Source organism: Maylandia zebra, linkage group LG15 (assembly GCF_041146795.1).
Source record: "Maylandia zebra isolate NMK-2024a linkage group LG15, Mzebra_GT3a, whole genome shotgun sequence".
NCBI lineage: Eukaryota > Metazoa > Chordata > Actinopteri > Cichliformes > Cichlidae > Maylandia > Maylandia zebra.
In genome coordinates, this window is record NC_135181.1 from 39800332 (window position 1) to 39814130 (window position 13799).

The 13799-nt window shown below is 38.5% G+C and overlaps 1 protein-coding gene across 1 annotated transcript; it reads right to left on the reverse strand.

The window, feature by feature from the left end:
- Nucleotides 1-671: 671 nt before the first annotated feature.
- On the reverse strand, nt 672-10853 carry vtg3 (vitellogenin 3, phosvitinless). The gene is made up of 28 exons (XM_004561479.5): nt 10749-10853; nt 10290-10310; nt 10029-10180; nt 8677-8928; nt 8436-8597; nt 8191-8339; nt 7956-8106; nt 7679-7836; nt 6613-6778; nt 6399-6524; nt 5889-6107; nt 5382-5599; nt 5187-5281; nt 4960-5084; nt 4781-4882; nt 4569-4688; nt 4284-4473; nt 4097-4184; nt 3796-3981; nt 3453-3543; nt 3190-3358; nt 2898-3007; nt 2732-2806; nt 2311-2511; nt 1650-1795; nt 1357-1495; nt 1161-1253; nt 672-965 (listed from the first exon to the last, which is right to left on the reverse strand). Exons 1-27 carry the CDS (start codon nt 10792-10794, stop codon nt 1167-1169), a joined length of 3744 nt encoding a protein of 1247 aa, XP_004561536.4. The 5' UTR covers nt 10795-10853; the 3' UTR covers nt 672-965; nt 1161-1166.
- Between the last annotated feature and the right edge of the window lie 2946 nt (nt 10854-13799).

Consider the following 13799-nt stretch of genomic DNA (forward strand, 5'->3'; position numbering starts at 1 on the left):
ATCTTCTATTATTCAAAGTCAAAGTAAACTTTATTGTCCGCTATACAGCACAGTATATAGAGAGACGAGACAACGAGGCTCCAGTTCCATTAAGTGTAAAATATAGGAAGAGTAAGAATGAATATACACTTTAAGACTGAGGTAAGGGGAGTAAATATACAGGTGAGGTAAACAAGGGTTAATAACAATCAAAAATGTACAATTGAGATGTAAAGTGACCTGGGGGGGGGGGGGTCTGATGGCTTTCGGGAAAAAGCTATCTCACAGTCTGAAGGATCGGGCCCCAATACTGAGGAGGCCTTACTGATGCAAGGAATAATGATGAGCATAATTTCTTATATAATGCTTTTCAAGTTGCTTTTTCAAACAAAGCCAGAGAGGCTGCACAGCTGTTATCAAATATGGTTAAGACTCTAACTATAAGTTAATTTAAAAGAGAAGATTTCCAGGGGTTTCATCAGTACTGCTCATTGCACTCTTACTTAGCCGAAAGCCGCCTCAATAAGCGTGGATTATGCCTCCGTTACTGCGATGGCATGTGTGAGATATTCGGTTATATTGCTAATTACATTTAATCAAGAGACAGAGGAGCTCCAGCTACTGTGTAACTACAGTTTAGCCACTTAAATGTACAAATAGAATAGAAATAGAAAAAAGATTCGACACATTGCTGGATGCACAAACATTTATTGTAGCAGAATCAGAAAAAACAAAGTGTAACTCAAGCACAGTGAGCGTACTCATAGGTACGAATTCACACAGTTCAGTTGATGGTGTTCAAATAATAACATGCATTCAAATTAATAAATCAGGACCTTTACAGGTTATTTCCAAACTGGTGACATCTAACAGATTGCTGATACATTTTTCATGCTCCTCAGTTTCATCACTGTGGTGAGCTTTTGGTCGCGCTGTTATCACTGTGAGACGAGGCATCTGGCTCCCATCTGTGCTCTGATGTCCTTCTGCAACAGAAAACAGATTTTAGACAGTAAGCAAAAGTGGCACAGCTCCTCATTTGTTCTTTTCACAAAAATTAATCAACTGCCACACACACAAACACAGAGACCAATGCTAACACACAAGGATTAACATAAAAAGACTCAGCCGATTACAGTGAACCCTCAGTTTTCCTAATCAGACATGTTTCGTTTGCTTACACATTTTTAGGCTTGTTCGTTTCTTTCTGTGTTTTCCACACAGAAACTGGTAGATGAAAATGGAAGTGGAACAGCCTGACGAAAGACTGTATACTTTTAACGAAACAGAAGAAAGGACACATCAGTGAATGATTAGCTACAGTGTATGAAGGTTTATATATATATAATCGTATGTAGTCAATATTTCCTGTCAAACCTTTGGAAGTTTGATGGTCACATCAATGCTGTCGGATGAGGCACATACAATTGATGCAGAAACCTCCTGGTTGGCATTGCTCTCAGATGTCTGGTTGAAGCCGTAAAGCAAAGCCATGCCTGGGATGTATCTTTCCATTCTGGAGTGGATAAAATCCATTAACACAAAAAACATTTCAAGGAAGTTGGTTGAGAAGGTGATAAGAATGTCAAATCTTCTCTCCTCATGATAATCATTTAACTTGTCACAGCTTTTATTTCTTGGTAGAAGTTGGACATTTTATAGAAACTCACCTGGAGCAGTAATTCACCATCTCTTCTGGCACATTGGCCCACTCTACTTTGGCTTCAAGTGTCTGCCTGGGAGCAGGGGACTGTGCAGCAGCAGCCATCACCGATATTTTGTAGGGCTTACATTGAGCTCCCCAACTAATCATTGCCTAGAACAAACACAGTCAACGTTGAAGCACCACTCCACAAACAAACACATGGCTTTAGCGCTTTCTTTTAAAAAATATGACACATTTAAAAAGAAGGAAAAGTATGTTATTAAAAAATAAGGACATCATTATCTACTCCAAGATTTTTATATGTTCAGCAGCTTAAAGGTCTGCTACTTTTTAATGCCAAACTGTTGTAATATTACTCTTTAAAACTTTTCCAAGTAGCATGCCATTGCTTATTAACTACTCTTTTTTATTGTCTAGAGAGCAGAAATATGGGAACATAATGACACCAGCCTTTTTTTTAAATGTTGCTAAGGAATATTTTCCCCAGTGATTTAAGGAGGCCGTGGACATAAATAAAAAACATGCCAAACCTTAGTTACTGAGACAATGATTGTGACCAGGACACATTAACTGCTGATGCCATGCCATTAAATGAAGTCCTGGCAGTTTACACATCAAATTAAAGATAAATCACTAAGAAAGTCTTGCTTTCATAGGTTTTCTACCTTAACATTAGCAGGAGACTGTGCAGAAGCGTCGACACACATCTTCCAGTTGGCGGCGTCTCCGATATGGGACATGATCATTTGGGCCTTCAGAGTGTCTCCTTCAGATGGGTTGTACAGGGTCATATCGAAACCCTCAAGGTTCTGGTTACCACTCATGGCAATGGCTTTGATGCTGACCACAGGCTGAGGTGCTGTGGCCTAAGATATGAGACAGTACTTACTTTATATTAATCATGTTATGTCTTAAATTTATAGTAATACCAAAGTGAGTGTGAATTATTGTAGATGGATGAAATAAAGCTGAGGGAAGTGTTTTTTGCAAAGTCAACATATACATATATGTCACGTATATTATATTATTTTTAGTGCATGTCAGATTAAAATGCAGAGTACTCTGTATTTTGCCTATTTAACGTACATCCATCATGATTTCTTGGCTGTTACGGGTTTCCCGTTCATTTGATGCGGAATTTGATTGCTCCTGGGATCGTTCCTGTAAACACAACATGGGAACAGGAAAGTTTTAAATGATAAAAGACAGGAAGAGGTGATGCACATGTAACGTTACAGAAGTCTTCAAATACCTGTGCAATCCTCCTCATAGTCTCATACAGATGGCGGATGGTCAATGGATGACTGGCGGGTTTGCATTGAACCTCCAAGTGGATTTTCTCCACAGGTTTGGTCGCCTCAGCTAAAAAAGTGCATCAGGTTACATGAGCACAGGATACCTTTATAACCTAACACAGGCCTTCTTGTTGGTTATATGTGTGAAAAAGACATTTAAAAGTAGTAGTCTCATGTGTCTCATGTGAGTGAAGAAGCACGACATAAAGGTCATCTGTGCATATGGTGCACTGAACTTGCTGTGTATACCTGGGACTACTCTGATGGCCGCATGGGTGAATCCCATTATAGAGTAGAGGGGGTATTCGTTGTTAAAATACTGTCTCCTGATGTCATAGTCCACACAGACACCCACTCCATACATGCTGCTCTTGGCACACATATTTGCCTTTCGCCACCAGTTGTTTGGTGTTGGCTGCTGTTTGAAGGAAAAACAATAATCAAGAAGAAGTTGTTGCCAGTTTTCAATAAATGAACGTGTAACAGTAATCTTCCAAAGGTGTTGGCTGTACCTGTTGGGAGTTAAATTCATCAGGTATCATTGGTGTCCTTTTAGGGGATTCTGGATCTCCAATGTTCCTTGAGACTGCATACAGATTGGAGCTGTAAAATGGAAATGTCGGATTTATTTAGTACATTTAGCTTCTTGATGAATCTGAATGAATGAAAAGCACTCATTCTTGTGTTTTAGCTCCTGTGAGTTCCAGTGTGAGCTGGAGTGGAGTGACCAGTTTATATAAAGTAAAAGGAATCACACTCCAGTGACTAAAGTAAAGAAAAAATGAGAGTGGTTGGTAATTGATCTAGTAAATGTATTTAGAGCTGTAGAGGGACATAATCATGATCTTGACATACCTGAATGAAATGAGTTCAAACTCATTTTTACAAGCGGGCATGTCAAGTTCCAAAACTCTTTTTCCAACATTGATCTTGGCAGAAAGCTTCATTGGCAGCTCAACGGGAGCTTTGCTCTTCATCTCTGAACCACACTGGAAAAGCTCTGTGTTGATCCCGTGGAAAATCCAGAAATCTTTTGTGAATCTACAATAAAAAGTGTAATGATAGAGTTAGTGTTTGCACCTCCAAAAAAAATTGTTTGGTCGCATATACTGATGATAGTTGCCAAATACACTGGGTATCTATCTATTTAAATTACCCCACGACACCCTCAGATTCCAGTGAAATATCTGCATTGATCAGGTCTCCGAGATGCTGAGCTTGTGGTGGATTTATTGCAGCTTTAGCTATAGACACACATAAAGAAGCACAAATGTTTAGCCCAAGTACATTTTTCAATAATAAACAAATGTGATTGCCATTTGTTATAAGGTTTTATTCCTCACCGTTAATGGTGATCCCGGTGACTGTTTGATAATATTTGGCAATCTCCACTGGCAAACCCAGGGTGGTAGCTTGCAACAAACGAGCCTCAATATTCAACAAAGGCTTCGTCCAATGCCATGAAAGTCCTTTTTGCAATTGCTCAATGGCAGCCCACACAGGGGTTCCTTTAGGTGCAGAAGGACTAACAGCCTACATGCAAAATCACAGGACAGCATCTTGTAAGAGGTATCAAGGCATCATGTGTCTTTAATAGATCAGCAATGTCTCTGCCAATTTATTCTCACCGCTTTGATGTACTCAAGGAGATCCTTCTGGATGTTTACAAAGAAAAACTCTTGTCCAGACAAGCGTGAATAGGCAGAAATGATCGGTTTATCATTTGGCAGCGATTCCCAGTTTTTAAGCTGAAAATGACACGACACAGTGGACACCCACATCAATTGGCGTCATAGTACAGCTGATATTTTTCCCTTGACGTCTTTGATGTAATACTCACGACATTGTAAATGGCCTGAAAGTCGCTGAAGCTAAAATCGCCTTTAAATCCAGGAATGCTGGGGCCAATCAGCTGCTTGAGTGTTTCGGAACGGATACCAAACTGGAATCAAAAGAAATAACAGGATTACAGTTTGTGTTTGGGAAACGTTATTTGAAGGATATTATATGACTCTGTACCTCCATTAGCTTCATGATTCTACCGATGGCAAAATACTTTTGTTGTGATATGATCTCAGTGGGCAAGACGCTTGTTGGACCTCCCAACATATTAAATGAAGCAGATGTCCCCATCAGTAAATCATCTGCATTTGGAAAAGCAAAAATGGTCATTTTCATATGTGAGTGTAAATGTATTTACTTAAAGTCCTCAAAAGTGGTCTAATTATTGGTGAACTTGAACCCACCATCAAACATGTCCATTCGGAATGATCTGCTGTTGTAGCTAAGACGTCCAAATTTGGCAGCGAGGCTTTTCATAGCCAGACTGCAGTAAATTGAACTTTAGCAGAAAACACAAAAACAATTAGATATCATGTAAAATATACCAGCAAAAGCAACACCGATAAAGATACAGCCCCTTTTTTTATTGTTATACTCACAGATTGTGATTGTCTGGAGTCTTGGATCTAGCTATATTTTCCAAGTAAGAGTATGCAAAGCTAGCGAGATGGATGTCTTTTTCTCTCTCTAGATGTGCAGTCAGTGTGGAGACAAGAGCCGCTGATGGCTTTGTGTTAAACATGACCATGATTGCCATCATGTTTGTCTCAGGGGCACAGTTCTTTTGCAGGAACACTTTCAGGGCAATCTCTTGGACCTGAAAACATAAGCAATATAATAATCAGCTGTTGGGGAAACCATGGTCAAAGCTCACACATTTGCCAGCTACTGTTAGGACAAAAACTATTATGTTCTGGCACAGTTTCTTTTCAGTTTCAGTGAGCCCTGAAAGACAACTGAAGACGCTTTCCACTTGATTTTACCGGTCTAAGTTAAGAGAATGAAATACTTCACTTGACCTAAAAAATGTGACATTTTAAACGCAAGTTATCTGCATATATTAAAAACAACAACAACAACAACTGCATGTCATGTAATGTTCTTACACTGTAGGGATCTCTGCGAGCTGTCAGTCTCAAAGCCTGCATAGCAGCGCTCTGCACACGGCACGACACGTCTACGGGGTTGGCAGCGACTCCAGGGAGGAAGTTGGTGATGGTTTTAATGCTGCCTGGATGACCTGCATTGCCCAGAGCTCTCAGAGCGATGAACATCTTAGTTTCATTGTGGTTTCTCAGGCCCTCATTGGCAAGGTTGAGCAGTGGCTAGTTAAAACAACAAATACATGTTTAACATTTTTTTCAAAAATGCTTGTTGACTTGCTTTATCATTTTACACATGGATGATCTCGACTGTAATCTCAGATCTTTTCTAATTATAATGGTTAATTTGGGGGAAAACAGTACTTGAAGTAGTATTATTTCAATATTTAAGCTCAAAATGATTTTTTCTAGTTAAATTTGAAATATTACTTAAATAGTTATCTCAAAACCTTAACACTCCATTGCACAGATAATTTCTCATTACATAGCATACACCTGTTGATGTGTGAATACCTGAACAGCAGCTTGTGGACATGGTGAATGATATGCGCAGTATTTGTACACCAGAGAGCCAAAAGAAAACATGGCAGCAGTCCACAAATGAGGATTGGATTTGATGAATTCCATGTTCATTATTTCCTGCGAAAGATCGACATGTCATTTAGGTGATCGTTTTGTTGTTGTTTTTTGTTTGTTACGTGATCACCATCCAGCTTTGCTAACTCACTTTAGCCTTCTCAACCAGCTCAGCTCTGGGCTGGAGATGATTCATAGCTATCAGAAGGGTTTGCACAGCTTCATTTGCAGACACGTCTTTTGAAATAAATCTCTTGTGCAGGAATTTGAGGACTCTGTCGTCGTTGATCTCGGCAACCATGTCCAAGAAAAAGCGTCTAATAAGTGAAAAAGAAGAGAGAAGAGAGCTAATATACATACACAAATACTTCAGATAAAGATTATCCTTCAAATACACAGATGAAGGGAAGGTGTATACCAAAATGTTACAAAAGATATTTATAAGGTTTTAATTAAGTTGTTACATTTATGCCTCGCATAATATTAAACTATTCCTCATTGTTAATGCGCTGCACTAAATCCCTCCTGAACTGAGTCGAAGGATAATCAGCTGAAGTGGATCAGCATCAGGCTTCAGAGGTAGCCTCGAAAAATGTTCTTCTTCATAATGAAAAGCTTTTTTAAAGGTTATCCGTAAAAGAGTCTCACTTTGAGCTTTAAAAAAACATGTTCTCACTGGGTACAAAGATATTCACAAAAAGTTAACTAATAACTTAATAATGATACTTTTATTGCAGCTTTACTCATAAAGTTTGTCGTAAATCCCGTGTTAGAGGCTGTATTTACAACACCATCAACCGCATTCATTCAAATGAGCATACTCAACGAGTATTAGTGCCTTGAAGCATGAAAATGTAGCAACTTTTACACATATGTCTGTCAATGCAGATGAATTTCCATTAAATTCCAAACTCCAATTAAATAGGTATTAAAAAACTAATAACTAAAGTAGTAGCAGTAGTATAACTAAGTAGTATTTTGTTGAATCACAATTGTATTACACAGTGCATTCAGTGCATAACAAATGTGTCTGACCACCACCCGACAGAGGGTTTATGTCTCAGCTGTCCACTTTTGGTATTTCCAAGAATATATATTTTAAGTATGTGCAAGCTCTTTATCAGACATTATTGTTATCCATGAATTTTGGACAAAAAAAGCAAAAAAAAATAAATTGCTACATTATTACTTTTTGTAATCACCTCACAAACACTCACCTGTGTTCATTGTTTCTTGCCAGTTCCACCCACATCTCATCCAAATCCCTGTCCTGAAGCATTCGCAAAAGCTGATACACCTTTAAGGTGTCCTCAGTTGTTTCCTTCTTAATCTGATTTTTATGATCCTCAGCCAACTGTTTGATCATTCTAATAGCCTGCAAACAGGGGCAGAGATTTTCATCAGTTATTCCTGATTTTAGCTGTTTAACTATGAAGAATTTCACTCTTTTTGTTGTATTCTGGTGGAAATTTTGCTACACCAGTTGATCCCTACCTTAGCTTTTGGTTCTGCGAGGTCCTGCATCACAAGAGGGATATTAGCGTTGGAGTTCACTAATTTGTGCACGATGTCGCCCCTGTTTTGCAATTGCCCGACGTTGGCAGGTTTGCCTCCCTCACTCACACGAATCAGTACCATTTCCTTCCTGCAGGAGAAGGTTTTTCTTATTTGTTATGCAGCAGCTAAAGTTAATTAGCAGGTATAACATGCAGATGCCTTCTTGTCTTACTTTGCTTCCATTCTGAAACTACCGCCCTTCACATTGAAGGGACTAAAGTGCTGTTGCTCGAGGGCATAAGCACTTTTGACCATGCCGCCCTCTTCTGTTGGTTGGATGGTGTAAAGGTATTGCACAGTAGAAATCATAGATTCTCCTCTCTAGATTGGAGCATATGCAAACAGAAACGGAGATGATTTTGCTGGATTTAATTTAAAATCGCACAATCAGCTGCATTTACGACGAGACAAACAAACCTGTTTGGTCTCTTTGTCGAGGACAGCAAAGGCCATTCCGTTTTGCATTGCTGCTTTAATTCTGCAGTGGTCGATATCCACAACCTGAGTGACGTTCATGTTGTTTGTTTGCTTGTTAATTTCAGTAGCGTAGTTGTTCGGACACATTCCATGTATTCCAACCTATACGCAAAATAAAACTTGTGTTATTGACATTCTTACTAATGAGGTAGACTAAAAAAATCAGAAACTGATGACTTACCTCCTCCAGCTCATAGACAGTTGGTGAGGTCTTGACAGTTGCATGGAAGAAACTCAGCATCCCTCTCACAATGTTAATAGTGGTCTCAGTGACGTCAGGAGCTGCTTGGATTTGCCGAACATGGCCGTTGATGTGCTCAAACTTGAAAGGTTTGGCGAGCTGGGCAGCAATACGCTGACTGAGCTTGGGGCATTGACTGAAATCACTTTTCCCTGTGATGCCATTGAGCTCTGCGAAGGTCACGTCTGAAACCTTGAAGCCCGAACAGAAAAAAGAAATATTTTTCAGATTTGAGCAACAAAACACATCGAATAACGTGTGACCCTACAAAAGTGTGCAGACATTGTCATTTGTATGTAGTATCATTAGCTTACAAGTTCACAGTTTTGTAGTTATAACATTGTAAAGCAGAAGACAGAAAGATGCTGGAACATAGCCAGCGTCGCACAGCTGTAGGTGTGCAAACATTGAAATTAGAGTAGAACCTGCTTTAATGTCTTAAAGAAATCATTTTGTCAGGGTGTTGAAGCCTCAGTAGTGTCTACTCATTTGACCTCTGAAGAATCTATAGTGATGATTACATAATGTTTATTCGGTGGATTTATAAATAAAGTTTCAAATTAACTGGCCAACATTGTGTTGCTGTGTATGCAAGGCAAGTTTATTTATATAGCACAATTCAACGGCAAGGTGATTCAAAGTGCTTTACAGAGACATTAAAAAACAAAAAGAAATCAAAAGCATGATTTAAAATGAAAAAAAGGAACAGTAGATAAAATCAGTAGTTAAAATGTAAGTTTTGAAATTTTTGGATTTTGTGTTTTATTCAAATGCAGCTGAGAACAGGTGAGTCTTCAACCTGGATTTAAATAAACTGAGTGTTTCAGCTGATCTGAGGCTTTCTGGGAGTTTGTTCCAGATATAAGGAGCATAAAAGCTGAATGCAGCTTCTCCGTGTCTGGTTCTGACTCTGGGAACTGATAAAAGACCGGATCCAGATGACCTGAGGGATCTGGATGGTTCATACTGGGTCAGGAGGTCACTGATGTAGTTTGGTCCTAAACCATTCAGAGCTTTATAGGCCAGCATCAGAACTTTAAAGTCTATCCTCTGACGGACAGGCAGCCAGTGTAAGGACCTCAGAGCTGGACTGATGTGGTCCACTTTTTTGGTCTTAGTGAGGACTCGAGCAGCAGAGTTCTGAATGAGCTGTAGATGTCTGACTGATTTTTTAGGTAGACCTGTAAAGATGCTGTTACAGTAATCAAGCCTACTAAAGATGAAATGCGCATCATTTATAACTTTAAGTAACCAGTGTGTGGATTTATATTACTGTCTGCTGGGACTCTCACCTGAAGAATGAATACTTGTGGAGATTCACCAGAGATCTTGATGTTGCACTGTATCCTCACGCCAGACTCGGCTCGGTTGGGTTTGCCGGATCCAAATTTCACTTCTCCTTCATATTTGTACTCGTAGGTTTTCCTGTGATTCAGGGTGAGATCTGAAAGGTGTTTTTATTAAAGTTAAATACCATCTAACTTAAAGCATTTGGAAGAGAATATTATTATTATATGATGGATTTATGATTAAGATTAAAGAAAAAGACTCACCATAACGAGCAGCTTGGCAAGCTAAAAGCAAGAAAGTCAAACATAGTGTAAGCATTATAACACACTGCAAGGTACACTATGAGTCTACGTCAATGCTACACAACATAATGCTACAATCAGGCACCTTGTTAGAGTAACAACAGTGTTTTTCTAAGATGTTAAAAGACACACATGGCATCTAATACACACTTAATCTGAAAACTCCAGAAGAATAGTCCAGTATCGTTAGCAGAGACAACTAAATCAATTGGTATTCTATTCTGTTCTAATCTTATCCAGGTATTAAGTATTTGCTTGAATAAACCTGAATCCTGACAATAACAGTACAACAATTCTATAAAAGACACTCACAAGGGACTTTTTGGATGTTCTTACCCAAACTTCTCAAGAGAAGTTAGAAGATTATTAAGTTTGGGGGTGCTATCCTCCTACAAGTAGAACTGAGTGAATGATACTTACTGGCCAGAGCCACAAGGCAACAGAAGAAGAAGACAAGACCCCGCATGGTGAGAGAGGAGTGGAGATCAGGTTTCAGAGCTGTCCGTTTATATGCATGAGCTGTCATTACTCATTGATCCTTCAGAGCACATCAGACGTGTGATAAGGCCAAAGAACATAATAAAATAAACACACCCTCTCTGAAGTGAGGCCGTGCTAACCCGTGGCGCTGTCAGAGCGACACAAATGATATGTCAAAGATAATTTAAGGGGCAGAGCAGGTCGTCCGTTAATGGGAAGGTCACTGGTTTGATCCCCGGCTTCTCTGGTCAAAGTGTCAAAGTGTCTTTTTACGAGATACCCCAGTGCCCAAAATCAGTGTGTCTGTAGAAAAGCATTATATATAAATCAATGTTATCCTTTTGAATATTTTACAACAGTTGTGAATGTGGGTTACCTTCATTAAAAAAATAGTTGAGTTGGCTTAAAAATAATTTATATATTCAAAACCTATTTATATGTTTTATATCACAGATAAACATTGTGAAAATGTAAATGTTTCATCATTCAGAAGAAGAAATAAACACATTTTTCAAAGCTCCGCTGCTCAGTCAAAAACGAAATATGCAGTGAGATTCGTGTCTCAAGTAAAGGGAGAAAGCTGTTTGCTGCCCGGGTTTGTGCTTTTACTTCTTAGACATCAGTGAAACGCTTGGTTTTCAAATATGTTCATAATACACCAAACACACACACACACACACGCCGCTCTTCATTACAGATTTAAAGATTCTGCCTTGGCCTAAACGGGTTAACAAACATCCCTATTCGTATGTGAAGTTTGAACTGTGAGGGTCGTGCTCACATTTCACAATGCACGTCTGTCTTGTGCAATCACACCCAGTCTTTATTTCACCTCTAGGGTGATATGGAATATCATATTTTTGTCTTGAAGCTTGCAAACGTGTTTTAAATAATGTTTGTTAACACACTTGAGTGGCAGCCAGTTATGGTTTTAGATTCAACTGCAATTACAATCATAGATTCAAATGAAATAAAAAATGGCAACATTGTACCAAAATCACAGAAAAAATTATATTCCATATGTCTTCTGACAGATTTAAAATATCCTACTGTTTCAGCGTTTAAGACTAAATAGGTGCATTTAAAAATAAGAAAAATAATGAAAGTTCTAGTTAAGGTCACAAACTTCATAAACGGGATATGGCCACCGTGACATCACCCTGGGGATTTTTTGTTTTTTTTGAGCCAGACGAGTAAATATATTTAGAAAGAGAGCTACGTGCTCAGTTATCAGCTGCAACTGGCAGGCTTGTCAAGAGTCTAGCACGTTGGACAGATGCACATATACCTGCAAATAAAACAGAAATAAATACTGGACCAAAGACTTTTTGTATATGCTACAATTAAACAAATAAAAAGCTGTAATTTTATATTATTTTCTCTATTAAAATGATCAAAAGAGCACTAACACAGACACGCCTAGCAGACTGATATATTAGTATCTACCTGTCAGTCACAGACGTCTGGCTCCAAACTTTATTAGCTTTAAACCTTCAGGGGTTTCGACACAGGCCACAACACTTGCTGCAGTGCAGCGTTTGAGGGACTTCTCAGGTCTCTTTGCTGTGTTTCCTTATTCCCATAAGCTTTAACGGATCTGCAGAGCTAACGTGAGGAACACTAACAGATATAAGATTTGCTTGCTCCCATTTTCTACAGCATGTTACGAATGATTCATAATGTTAAATATACAAATAATCTGTTTATAAAATCGAAATTGTTGAAGTTAGAAGATTTAGTGACCTCACAGACATTATTAATGATGTTCAAGGCAAAAAATAATAATACATTACCTCTTAAGTTACAAAGTTTATTTGTATTGTGTTCAGGAAGTGGGGACAGTAGAAGGATTATTATTATTGTAAGCATCAGTTTGGCAAATGTGTCCAACAGTTGTAGGCATAAGAATATGGAGCTCTCTCCATGATAATCTCAAGAGTTGTACAAATATGCACCGTTTTAAAATGCGTTTCAATATGAATTCAATATCTTCAATATGAAGAACACAAAAGTAATTTGGGCTAATTGTGGAAGGAACAATTCTTCTTTGCCATCTTGTGGTTTTGTACACTGTTGATTTTACTCTTTTGTTGTTTTGTTTTGCATTGTTAAATGTCGATAAATGTTAGAGTGCTCTTTGGGTTGTAGGTGCCCACTATTTGGTATTCAGATAGGGGGCAGGTGTCAATAAGAATTTATTCTTCCTCCTGCTCCTTTCCATTCATGGGTGCAGTGCTATATTAATGGGAATGATGTTTGCGTGTCGGAAACGAAATTCTGTTGAACCATGTGTGAAACAAATAAACACAAACCTGATGTGTACTTATACGTTTCCCAGGGCAGTGCCTACTGTGTCACCAGTGAGAGCACCTTTACCATTTTAGATGGTTATTTATTATTTCATTAAATAAATAAATAAATAAAGATGAAAAAACTCGCCCTACTATACTTCCTTTAATTAAGGAACTGCTGTTTTTTTTTTTCACTTTCACCTGTGCTTTATTATGCAGCCCCAGAGATTACCACATGCTCTTTTTAATAATGACATACAGTTTCTCAGATAGTCTGAGGACTGTTGGGTGGCTGTAGTAGACACACACTGCTTTCTTGTTTGTTCAGTAATATAGGTATTGTAGGATATATCTTGCTAGCACCCTCCAATCAATAAATGTGTCCTATACATTAATAATTAACGCAATATACAGTGTTCCCTCCCCACTTCTGAAATGAACGAGCAGCATGAGAGCGTTTCCTGGCTCTATAAAATAGAGCACTTTCGTTTGTTTCACTCAAAAGTTTGAGGTTCAGTTTATTAGTAGAGTCATGACATATGCAAATGTACTAGCATGAAGACAATAATGAAATTTTTGGTAAATGTGTTTAATTGCTAGACCCCAGGCTGACGTTTCTTAACCTCATTAAAAGATCCCACAGCCTAGGAGACAGATAGTTAAGGAATGCTGTGTGCTGAGGAGATAACACATATTAATT